This window comes from Podarcis erhardii (genome assembly GCF_964252035.2).
Source record: "Podarcis erhardii genome assembly, chromosome: 13".
Lineage (NCBI taxonomy): Eukaryota > Metazoa > Chordata > Lepidosauria > Squamata > Lacertidae > Podarcis > Podarcis erhardii.
This window is the reverse complement of record NC_138502.1, coordinates 28116065-28128390: the sequence shown is the minus strand read 5'-3', so window position 1 is coordinate 28128390 and position 12326 is coordinate 28116065. Positions and strand designations below refer to the sequence as shown.

The 12326-nt window shown below is 48.3% G+C and overlaps 1 protein-coding gene across 3 annotated transcripts in view; it reads right to left on the bottom strand.

Annotated features, from left to right (window-relative positions):
• RARA (retinoic acid receptor alpha) overlaps nucleotides 1-12326 on the bottom strand; it is a 186876-nt gene that overhangs the window by 11963 nt on the left and 162587 nt on the right. For all 3 annotated transcript variants that reach the window (XM_081838030.1, XM_081838029.1, XM_081838031.1), the window contains 2 exons: nucleotides 4530-4678; nucleotides 1840-1981 (listed from right to left, as the gene is read on the bottom strand). In XM_081838030.1, coding sequence (XP_081694156.1) covers nucleotides 1840-1981; nucleotides 4530-4678 — 291 coding nt within the window. The remainder of the gene's footprint in view (nucleotides 1-1839; nucleotides 1982-4529; nucleotides 4679-12326) is intronic.

Sequence of the window (12326 nt, the reverse complement as noted above, 5' to 3'; positions counted from 1 at the left end):
TTGTACTTGAATTCCCTTCCTCCCTGGAAAAAAAGAGTGGCTCTACATCTCAGGAAGACATTGGTTCCTGCCCTGCCTTAGCTCTGTACCTGAATTCAACGAGAGTCGTCCTCCCGCTGGCTATTATTTGGTCAGCAAAGTCATCTTTCTCTCCCTTAGAACATCTTCAGGGCCGACAGATGGACTGTGGTCATTAAAAAGGGACTCCAGGATTATATATTGCTACTCAGCAAAAATGGGTGGAGAGCAAGGCCGGGACTAGGCCAGAATAATGCCTGCCCCACCCCACACCTTCCTGATTGCCCTATTTCTTCATTATCCTGTTTCTCACTTAAAAGGCAAAAGGGGTTGGGGAGGGCAGGACCGCCAATGTCCCAGATCAACCACCGATTCCCCACCCATCCAGCCCTCCCTTTCGACTGGATCAATCTGCTATTTCCCCACCCCAAGGGTTTATCAATCTCACCCTTGGAGTTGTCATGGCGAAGTGGGGTTCCCTCCGCCCCCGCCCCCATTACAGTCGGGAGCCATGACAACTAGGCACTGCAGACGCCAGGAGGGCCCTGTCTGCGTCATTTATCTCTGACATCATCAATCACCGGTTGCCGGGGAAACACCCTCAAAATTAGCACAAAGCAGAGGGGCGAGCTCCACGCACCATCTCTTTGGGGTGAAAGCTGGAAAAATCCCTCCATCTCAATGGCAGCTGTTTTGGGGGAGGCTGGAGGAGGGAGAGGGCAGTCATGGTGAGCTCCCCCCTCCAAGAACCAGCAAGAATGGGGAACCCTTCCCCTTTCCCCCCAAAACATGTGAAACTGGACGTAATGTCCTACATATCCACACAACTGCAACATCCTATATTTGCATTGGTCAATTTGATGATTGATTTATTTTTAAAATGCAAACACTGCATTATTATTATTTCCACAAGAGATGATGTGCGGGAGGAAAGATACGGCCGAGTGGGAAGTAGAGAGCGCATTGGCAGGGAAGCCATAACCATGCCTTGAAACCTCAGGGAAGGCCTAGCGATCATGCACGGCCCAGACATTCTGGGTTGCAGCCAACGTAAACCCTGCTCAGAACAGGCCCCTTAAAGTTAAGGGACATGACTAACTTGGAGTCACCAATTTCGATTGAGTCTCCTTTGAGTACAACTAGCACTGGGTACAACCCTCTCTTTGCTAAACCCTAGAAGTTTTCGCCAACACAACCATAAACTTTGAAACGTACCTCCGTAATCCTGAGGACTAGAAATCTGACTTTCAGAAATGAACATCTCTTGCCTCTCTCATCTCCCTTACCTTTTTCTTTTCTTTTTGCTCTTCCACTGCAAGTGAATATGCCAATGGCCCCAGTTACATTCTCTGTTCCATATCAGGTCTTCTCTTTCCTCTTCTTCCTCCAAAGTCTTTCCAGGACTACTTTAGCCCTCACCTTTCAAAGTCCGTATCACAGGGGACTCTCTGCGGCACTCTGTTTTGAATTATGATTTGAAAATGCTCTGCTGTTCTTAAGGGAGACACACCTTGTGGATTGGCCAACAAGGGCGGCCAACAGCCTTTGTGGAATCAGGATCATTGACTTTGCTCAACAGCCCCTGTGAGTTTCGAATGCGGAAAGGCATTCGGGGTGGGGGTGAGGACCTGTTACTTTAAGACAGTGGTGGGCAAACCTGGCCCTCCAGCTGTTTTTGGACTACAGCTCCCATCATCCCTAGCTAACAGGACCAGTGGTCAGGGATGATGGGAAGTGTAGTCTAAAAACAGCTGGCAGGCCAAGTTTGGCCACCACTGCTTTAAGAGGATGCATAACAGCTTCCCTTCTTCCCCCACTTACACTCCTTGGACATGCCAACTTCGAAGCACTTCTGCAGGCGGCAGTATTGACAGCGGTTCCGCGTCACTTTGTTGATGATGCAGTTCTTGTCGCGGTGACAGGTGTACACCATGTTCTTCTGGATGCTGCGGCGGAAAAAGCCCTGTAAGGGGGGGGGGAGAAGAGGGGGAAAGCAAGGCATGAGACCAAGGCAGACCCTTCCTTCCCTCACTTTCAGCCCCCCAACTGGAGTGGGCTCTGCCAATGTTGCTGCCGTGTGAGACCGGATGGGGTGTGTGGGTGTGGGTGTCCTTCGCCACCACCACCCTGCTTCTATGTCCTGTCTTTTTATATCATAAGCCTGAAGGAAGGGGCTGTGTTATTCTTATTGATTTGTAAGGACGTTCTGGGAGCAAGCTGTCCTGGCTTAAGAGCAGGGTATAAATCCTTTCGAGTGAGTAAATAAATAAACAATGCGCATGATTAAAAAAGTACTACAGCAGGGGTTGGAAACCTGCAGCCCTGCCCCCTCAGATGCTGCTGACTACAACTCCCATCGTCCTTGACCACTGGCTGGGGCTGATGGGACTTGCAGTCCCAACATCCTCTAGAGAGCCCCACAGGCTCTTCCTTTTCTGCTGTCAGAATGTTAAGAGCTGCCCAGGGCACTGTAGAGGGGTAGGAGAGCTGAAGATAAAGCCAATATATTTCACATCAGGCAACCAATATGCCCCTTTGGTTTCAGATAGCACATGGGTTGACAAGTCTAAAAAGCCCAGGACACATATTTTCACTTTCCTCTAGACTAGAAGCTAATGGTGGCTCATATACCAGAAGTAATGTATTCAGCATTGACTCTGGAAGTGTATACTTGATTCTGACCAAACTAAGCCTTCTGGTGTCTGTTTTATGCAACTACATCCACAGGGATGGGCCTTACCGAAAAAGGTTTTGCCTATGCTCGCACTACTGCTGCCCCTACATCAAAGAAATCCAGGAAGCCTGATTTACACTCTCAGAGTTAAGCAAATTGAATATATTTGATGTTACAATAAGTCGGGGCTTCAGAGAATGTAGGCCTTTAGTAATGACAGAAGAGTAAGAGGGAAGGGCAAACATTGCACATGAGGGCTAGAAACCCGAGACTCTCAGGATTACTGCCTCCTCTCTGAAACTACACTGGGGTTTAGAATATAAACAGCCCGATGTTGCACATTCTCAAGAGAACCAAATGTCAGCAGCTCTCTTAAGTGCTAAAAGGGCCAACCCTGCAACCAACTGGGACAGGCACGCAGTCAGAAGTTGAGGCCCATTGCTTTGGGGGTGGCCATGGCAGAGGCCTGGCTACTCAATGGCAGAGGGGAGCGAAGACAACATTGCCACGTCCCTCTAATGAGATTAGGAGACTCCTGGCGGGGAAGGAGAAAGGCCTTTCTTCCAGGCTACCAGAGGCACAAAGGGCCTCGTGTTAATGAGCCAGAGGGAAGGGAATTGCTGCTGGGGACTGAGCACATAGCACAGCGCCTGCCCGCTCAGGCTGATCTCTGCCAGTCCTACAGGGTCACACTGCCAAGCCCGGTGCAAGTGAGGGCATGTGTGTGTGTTCACAGGTAGAGCAACTGGAGCTCATCCTCTTAGCAGAAAGACAGAGGAATAAACAGGAATTTTGAAAAAGAAGAGTAAGCAATCCATCGTTAAAAGTAGAAGTCGACAAGTGTGTCTTTTTTTTTTTTTTTTGCTCTTCAAAATATGGCAACCCTACAGGCACAACGACGGAATTATCTATTTGCCGGGGGGGGGTTGGACTAGATGACCCCGGGGGATCCCTTCCAACACTACAATCCTATAACCTCAACTACATTGCTGGACTGTTGCTTGGTCTTACAACAATTTGCTTGTCTCAGTCTGCAAGAAGGAAAAACGCACACAGTGGAAATGGCCTTAACTATGGAATAAGGCAGAGGTTTTTAAACTGTGGTTGTCAACCTGGTGCCCAGAAATCTCCACTGCTGAAGACATGCCTCTTGATACTTCTGTATTATTTTCAGGACTCAGCTTGTTGTTGTTTTTTGTAATTTTAAGTTGTCTTGCACTATTTTTAATATTGTGCTTTAATATCAATGAGGCTTTTAAAATTGTAAGCCACCCTGGGACCTTAGGTTGAGGGGCGGGTAATAAATTCTAACAATAATAATATTAGCAATGACAACGATAGTGATAATAATTCCTCTTAGCATGGAAGAGTTGAGAGATTGGCTTCTAAGCTCTGCGTGAACACTGCTCTGTCCCCCAATACCCATGGGATAGGGGCAAAACCTAAACTTAGTGGCCTCAGATTATTATGGGACATGGCATCGCAGTACCGGCCCTAATAGCTGGGGAGCAGGTGGTAGCAACAGGGAAACAGGCTGTTTGTGTGACTTTCAATGGGGCCTAGCAACAAGGCCTGTGTGCGGGGGGAAACATGCCAGCCAGAAGGAGTGAAGGCGTGGTGTGCTTCACTTTTTATCGTCCCCACTACACTGCAGTACCTCTCTCAAGAGTTCCATGTTCATGGCTCCTCTTTTGTAATTGCCTGTGGTCTGTCTCGGCAGCTTAAAAAATGTACTGCAACTCGCACACCCAACCAATTGGCATCCCACCTCCACCCCCCATGTCTTTCCCCTGCAGAGTAGGTCTCCTCCTTTCCCAGCTGCCCTTTCCGTTCTCACCTTGCATCCTTCACAGGCGCTGACCCCATAGTGATAGCCAGAAGACTTATCCTGGCACACAAAGCAGGGCTTGTAGATTCGGGGCAGTGGGGGCGGTGAAGGGGGGCTGGGCACAATCTCTTCCGAGCTGGTACTCTGTGTTTCAATGGCTGCAGAAAAAAAGGGAAAGAGAAATCAGGTGAGCTTCTCAGGGCCTAAATACGCAAACAGAAGAGGCTGTATTTGGGGTGAGGGGTGGGGAGTCTGCCTGGAACCTACATGATGAAATCACCCGACCAATTCACTTTCATAATGCCTCTTATGGGCCTTGTGTTCATACATCACTTCTCTTCCCTATGTTTGAGGACTGAATGCTTGGCTGGAGCTGAATGTGTGAATCGTTTCAGCGGAAAAAACATTGCATGTAAGGTGATGTGAGGAGAAATGAAAGCTGTAACCGTGGTGTTTGATCTGTGACATGGTCCATTCACACATTTGATCCGTGATGGGAAATAGACGCAAGACAAGGAAGGAGCAAGGACATGTGCTCTTGAGACAATTGCGCACAAAAATAACTTACTTGGTTCTGCCTACTATTAACTGCCCTAAAGAAAAAGGGGGGGAAAAACCTTCCAAATTCTCTGCAGGGATACTAACACAGGATGTGAAGAAGATTACATTCTAAAACAATTGCTGTTTGGTCATCAATTCGTATCCTTTGCACTGAATTTGGGCTTTTGTCTTGACTGAACTTAGAAATCTGGGGTGGAGTGGGCCCCCCCGCAGATCATGCAACGGCTGCTAAATCCCAGTACAGTGGTACCTCGGGTTACATACGCTTCAGGTTACAGACGCTTCAGGTTACAGACTCCGCTAACCCAGAAATAGTGCTTCAGGTTAAGAACTTTGCTTCAGGATGAGAACAGAAATCGTGCTGTGGCGACACGGTGGCAGTGGGAGGCCCCATTAGCTAAAGTGATGCTTCAGGTTAAAAACAGTTTCATGTTAAGAACAGACCTCCGGAATGAATAAAGTTCTTAACCTGAGGTACCACTGTACAAATGTCAGCTGGCCTCCTGGGAAAACCATTCTGTGGTTTCAACAGCAGGATTGGAGCCTGAGCTGCCCCAGCGCTCTGTCCTGGAGGGATGCTGCTCAGCTGATTCTGCAACCGTAAAGCCTTCACGTAAGATACCCTCCCCGAGAAACACTGAGAAGTGGGAACAGGACAGCCCAGTAGGGAAGAGTAACCCCAAACAGGGATGCCCGAAGGCCTGGAAGCTTTGGAAGCCGCCTCCAGCATGCTCTCCGCAAGGGTGGGATGGCACCGCAGCGATATGCGATTTGACATTTTCAGGGCAGAGAAATAAGATGTGGGATTGAGCCAGAAACAGCCAATCCCAGGAGCTTTACATGCTTGGCACAGCAGCTCAACAGAACAGCGCGGGGTGGTGGGGAGGGGGAAAGGGAGGCAGTGCAGTAGTGACTTGACGCTGATGGAGTCCTGGATCTGGAAGGAAACGGGTTTGCTTTCGGGAAGGAGGACGATAAAACAATCAGGACACTTGTCTTAAAAACAACAACAACAAAACCTGCAATTTAATGCCAGAAACACACACACACACACACAGTTATTGTACAGACCAAAGTGCCTCTGTGCTTTCACAGAGTGCATACCTGCTTAACAACGGAGTTTAGCAAAATAACCAGGGTTCTAGGTTCTTTTGCTTCTAGGGCAAAAGGGGTGTGAATAGTTGTTGTGTGGTTGCTCCAAGTTAATTAACACTGACTACAAGAGCGCAATCTTGTGTCTGTGATATGAGGCAGGGAATCCCCTATAAAGTATGTCACACATCTCTGTGGGTGGGGAGATATAATGCAGTTGCGACAAACGAGACCTTCGGTGCTGGCTAGAAATGGTGCAGAAGTGTGACGGAAGGTAGAAAAGGGTTTTTAGAAGACATTTAAAATGCAATATATCCTATGGATGATCCCTAGAGGAAGAAAAGCCTGGGAATCTGGACTCCTAGCCACCGATGCAGAAGGAAGCAGGTCTAGGCTGGTTATAACAGGATGCAGCTAAAAGCCTGGATATTATTCCCATCTCAGAGAAGGAAGCAGGGGTCTGAGATGGGTTACAGCAAATGGGATGGGAAGCCAAGATTCTGAGGGGCCAACTTGCAGGATTAGTTAAGGAGGGAGCTCCCTCCTGCCAAAAAACAGCAGAACAAGGTGAGCTTAATTTTACTGAATCAAAAATCTGTTGGCATAAAAAGCACGCAAGCTCTAGAGTTATACAGATCCTTCAGCAGGCAAAATGAAAAAGGTGCCTAAAGGAAGCTGGGGACAGGAGGTGGTGAGACAGAGGTGCTGCTGGCCAGCAGGGAAGCTGATCTAAGGATGGGTATTTATCCTGTTCCGGATGGGATGATCCTCCTTCTCAAGAGTCTGGCACATGGTTTTGGGATTATCCTGTGCTCCTGGATGCTCAAGCGGTGGCTGTAGCCGGAAGTACTTTTGCACAGCTCGGGCAGGTGGGCCAGGCTGGTGTAGTGCATGGGTAGGCAAACTAAGGCCCAGGGGCCGGATCCGGCCCAATCGCCTTCTAAATCCGGCCCGTGGACGGTCCGGGAATCAGCGTGTTTTTACATGAGTAGAATGTGTCTTTTTATTTAAAATGCATCTCTGGGTTATTTGAGGAGCACAGGAATTCGTTCATATTTTTTTTCCAAATTATAGTCCGGCCCCCCACAAGGTCTGAGGGACAGTGGACCGGCCCCCTGCTGAAAAAGTTTGCTGACCCCTGGTAGTAGTTAGAGCAGTGGACCTGGGACTCAAATCTCTACTTAGTCATGAAGCTTCCTGAGTGACAGGACAGTCAGATTATCTCTCTCTCCCACCCCCCACCCCCCCCCGCCCTGCCTTCTCTCCCAGTCTAATGTAAACATGCCCTAAGTTTCTGGGAGTGAAGGTGGGATAAAAATGCCTCAATTAAAAAAACAACCCCAAAACAAACCAACATCACAGCCCTTCCTGAAAAAGACAGCCACTATCACTCATGCTTTGGTCACATCTAAGGTTAGACTAGTAAGCTCTACATGGAAGTATGTCTGGAAACTACAACTGGTGCCGAGTGCTTTTTCCTGGGGTCCACCACGTGGAAGCCATTGCTTTTCTATTTTTTGAACTACTCTGGCTCCAGTTTGTTTTAAATTCCAAAGCAACTTGCATCTATGGTATCAGAAGGACTTCTTGTTTCCAAAGGAGGTTGCTAGACCATTGAGATATTTGCCGGGGTTTTTGCTCCATGTCCTGCCATTGTACAAAGGACGATGAGCCTTCTCCATGGTGGCTCCTAGGCTGTGGAACCTCCTTCCCTTGGAAGGTCTGTTTACAGACTCTTCCCTCCACTCCTCCCAATGGATGTTGAAGGCCATCTTACCATCTGGAGTTTTACGAGGACAACTTGTGTTCATTGCGCGAGGCCCCTGATTTCATCCTGCTTCTGTTTCTCTAAGATGCTATCAGGACTTACTATTGTTTTTCCCCCCTCTCTCGATAAGTTTTGTTTGTTAATTGGTGTTTTATTGTTTTATTTTGCGCTTTTAACTTGCATGTGCAGCCTTGGGGCTGTCCTGGCTGGAAAGCAGCATAAAAACTAACTGTAATCCAGCGTAACATGACGGCAGGCCCCGAGATGCACCCCCATCCGATCTGTTCAACTTGTGTGCCACAAAATGGAGACACATGGAATCTTTTAAGGAAACTCTGACCTAGCAGAGAGGTGGACTCAAGAGGGAAACCTCCCTCCAAGCTTCTAGGCTCCAGTCCCATGAAATGCGCTGTGTGTGTGTGTGTGTGTGTGCGCGCGCGCGCGCACACACACAGACACACACACACACTGATCTCACCTCCACCCTGGCACAAACTTGTTCAAATGTTTTGGTTCCCACGACTCCTGGATTCAAGACAGCTCACCAGAGGGGGTGTGGTGGCATGTGCAAGACATGGGGTCAAGACCAGCCGTCCTTCTCCAGAGGGGAGAAGGGGCTATGATTTAGAGAAGAGCAGAGCAGAGGGAAGACTGGGAACCAAATGCTGGGTTCTTTTCTTTTCTTTTTTTGCCACAGTTGTCAAAAGGCAAGATGGGTCTGAGCAGCCTGTCAATAAAAACAGACGCGAAGCTGTGGCCGTGCAAATGCGCGGACCTGCATGGGCACAGTCGCAAAACAAGGGCAGCAATGAAAAGAAACACAGCCTGCACATGTGCGATGCGTTTTCCGCTCCCCCAGGCATGAAAAGGTTAAGGCGCTTGGCTGCACAACCACAGCCCCTTTCCTGTAGGATGTCTGCCGATGTTTTTCTTCAAGCCGGAGTCCGGAGTAAACCAGTCAGACAGGATATTAAAAGGCCTGGCCCTGCGCAGGGTGAGCAGGCCTTCAGATGGGAAAGGCCTCCAGGCCAGTCCCCCAAGGATGGGTTTGATTAGCTCCCCCCATTTTTAACCACTTTTTTTTTAAAAAAAAATAAAAAGCCCCATACACACACACACACACATACACACACACAAACCTTGCAGGGAATAGAGCCAGGATGTGGCCTGCCAAACAAAAGGGCTGGCGCATGCCAGGAGATTAGACATGAAAGGGGTTTCGTTTGAGTGGGGCCTCTGCGCAGGAAGAGGCTCACAGCTGGGGAATGCACCCTGAGGACTTTGCACCAACTCACGGCCCATGACGTCCTCACCCTGATGGCCCCAAATGCAAGGTCTCACAAGGCCGATTCCCCCTCCCATCCCTACCAAACATGAGCGTGCGCGCGCGCACACACACACACACACACACACACACACATCCTAGTGTGGCCCACAGCCAACCACAGGGGAGACACAGAGGCACATGGCTATATGAGCAACTAAGATGCTGGATTCTATTCCTAATTCTGAGAAAGGTTGAGAGCCCAGCAGGTTGGAGCCAGTGCTGAATTGGAAAAGGGAGAGGCTGTCTCTCCTGGAAGCCCTTTACAGCAGACGCTGGGGTTGCGAACGTGATCTGTGCGGGAAGCACGTTCGCAACCCACAGCGACGCGTCTGCGCAAACGTGGGTGCAATTCGGCGCTTCTGCGCATACGCAAAGCACGGTTTAACGCATCTGCGCATGTGCCGAAACCCGGAAGTAACCCGTTCCGGTACCTCCGGGTTCGGCGCGGTGTGCCACCTGAAACTGCGTAACCCGAAGCGTCTGTAACCTGAGGTATGACTGTATTCATAATCCCAGATACATAGGGGACAGGTTGTGGTTAAGCCAGTGATGAGAGAGGGGCACTCTACAGATGCTCAGAAACACCCTTTGTTATTTCATTTGTTCCACTGCTGAGCAGAAAACAGGTCTGAGACAAAGCCCTGACTCAAAATTGCTCATTTATCACAATTGTCATTATAGCTAGTGTAACCTGGACTCCTGGGTTGTTTCCTCAAATCTGCAAGGAGTCTGTTGGGTTGGGCTCATGAGTAAAACAAGGAACCAGGCAGGAAGCCAAGACAGGATTCTAACGAGGGCCAAGTAATACATTTAGCAGAATCAAATCATCAAGCTTTTCCTGGACTGTACAACTTCAGGAGGAAGTGTGTGAGAGTGTGTGGGGTATATGAGAACGCTTACTCCCTGCACACAGAAAGGCAGCGCATCAGGGAACAGGGCAAGCTGAAACATATTTATTTCCCCTTTCATGCTTATTTTATACATGTGAGGTTTCTAGTTTTGTTTGTTTTCTTTAGGATGCAATTACCTCATCTTCATTCTGAAGTGGTACCGTCCAGGAAAAGATATTTACCACATGAATATGCCTGAAGGTATAAATTAGCATTCAGTTGGAAGCAGGGGTTTGGGGCCTTTTTCTGACATTGGGCAAGGGAGCTGGTTTGTCACGAGGAGAGGGAGGGCTCTTTTCGGAGGCCAATGGAGTCTTAAGAAGAAGGGAAAAGCAGAACATTTTGGAGCAAAGGCGGCTATGCCATGTTTCTGGCTATGGAAAAATAGAGCCGAGTCTAGGAAGATACAGTGGAAGGGGAACATTTAAGCTCCGAGAGCCCTATTAATTTTCTCTCTCACACAAACACAAAATTCCGGCTACCCAGCTCCCTTATACCTGGAAAACAAACCAGGAAACCTGAAGGAAACACACAGTGACTGCATTCCGAGGTATTAACTGTCAGGACTTAAGATAGCTCAGTGTGGTGCTGATAATGCCAAGGTTGCAGGTTCGATCCCCCGTAAGGCACCTTCCTGCATTGCAGGGGGTTGGACTAGATGACCCAACTCTTATGATTCAAGGATGGCAACGGTTCAGATTTATTCCGTATAGCCCTATTCAGACATCAACCATTTCCGACCTTTAGCATTATTAGAGCTCTTTGTTCTGCTTAGAAAAGTCAGTGGTGGCGCCCTGCTTGCCTCCAATTTCCTGTTCGGCCATGACACCTACTGATGTCTCCCAGCACACGAAGCTTCTCCATTTAAACAAGTTTAAGCACGGCCTGCCCTCAGTGGTCTCTTATGCAGCTAATATGGACTCCAACTCCCAGGATGGCCAATGGTGGTGGTGGGGTTGTTAGGAGTTGGGAGTCCCAACGACATTTAGAGGTCCCCGTGCTGCTTTTTGCATCCTAGACCACTGGCCCTCAACTGGTGGGTTGAGACCCACAACTGGGCCTGGCCACAGCAGCAGCAGCAGCACCAGCACACACTATGACAAATTAAGAAGTGGGCTCCCAGATGTACACATGGAGTTAAAAGGTGCATCCAGGGTCTGGAAGGCTACTATCTGAAATCGCCAGGAATGTCCCCTACTTGAACATATATATATATACACATGTAATTTTAAAAGCTTTTGTTGTTGTTTAGTCGTCTTAGTCGTGTTCGACTCTCCGTGACCCCAAGAACCAGAACGAACAAATTTTATTATTTTGGTCACAGACCAGTTCCAGCCCACATACAATATCAAGGAAGTCATAAAACACGTTAGGGATACATTTGAATTTGCAATTAGGTATAACAGGGACAATACAGATATAGCAACAGTTTAAAAATATATAAATGAAAACTTAGTCACTAATGTATAACCTAAAATTATCATTTAAAACCTTAATCATTATGGTAGCACAGCTTGTTCCCTAAGTTTTATGGCAATCGCACAGAATTTGGCTACCCTTAATGTGATCTCAGGATCCTTGTCCTCTACCAGGGATTTTAGACATTGCCTTGGAAACAAGCTACACTTCTTCAAAGCAGGGGTCTGAATGAGGCCCTCTTTGCCTCTCCATCCCATCCTTGGGAGTCTCCCCAGGCCACCCCCTTTACTGTGCTGAAACATCTCCTTGACCTGTGATAATGCTGCCTCTGGCCTGACAGGAATGTAGCCTCCTGTACAAAGATAGAGGAGTCACATCTGTTGCCTTGAATAAGCTTCCCCACCCTTGCTTTATAACATCTGCAGTTCTGCCACACATCCTGCGCCGGTGCTACCAAGATAATCGTGAAACACTTTTAAACACTGCCAAGTTTTGTTTTTTCCTGCAGCTTTTTAAAAAAATGGGATAATATATATTTATTCAAAACAATAAAAAAAACCCTGCAAGCTGTCATGTCCCTTCTACAGGAATGCATGATTATTCGCCTCTGTATAAAAGACAGTATGGTATAGTGGTTAGTGTGTTGGACCAGAGCCTGGGAGAGTGGGGTTCACATCCCCACTCAGCCATGAGTGACAGTCAGTGACCTTGGCCCAGGCACTGCCTGTCAGCCTAACCTACCTCACAGG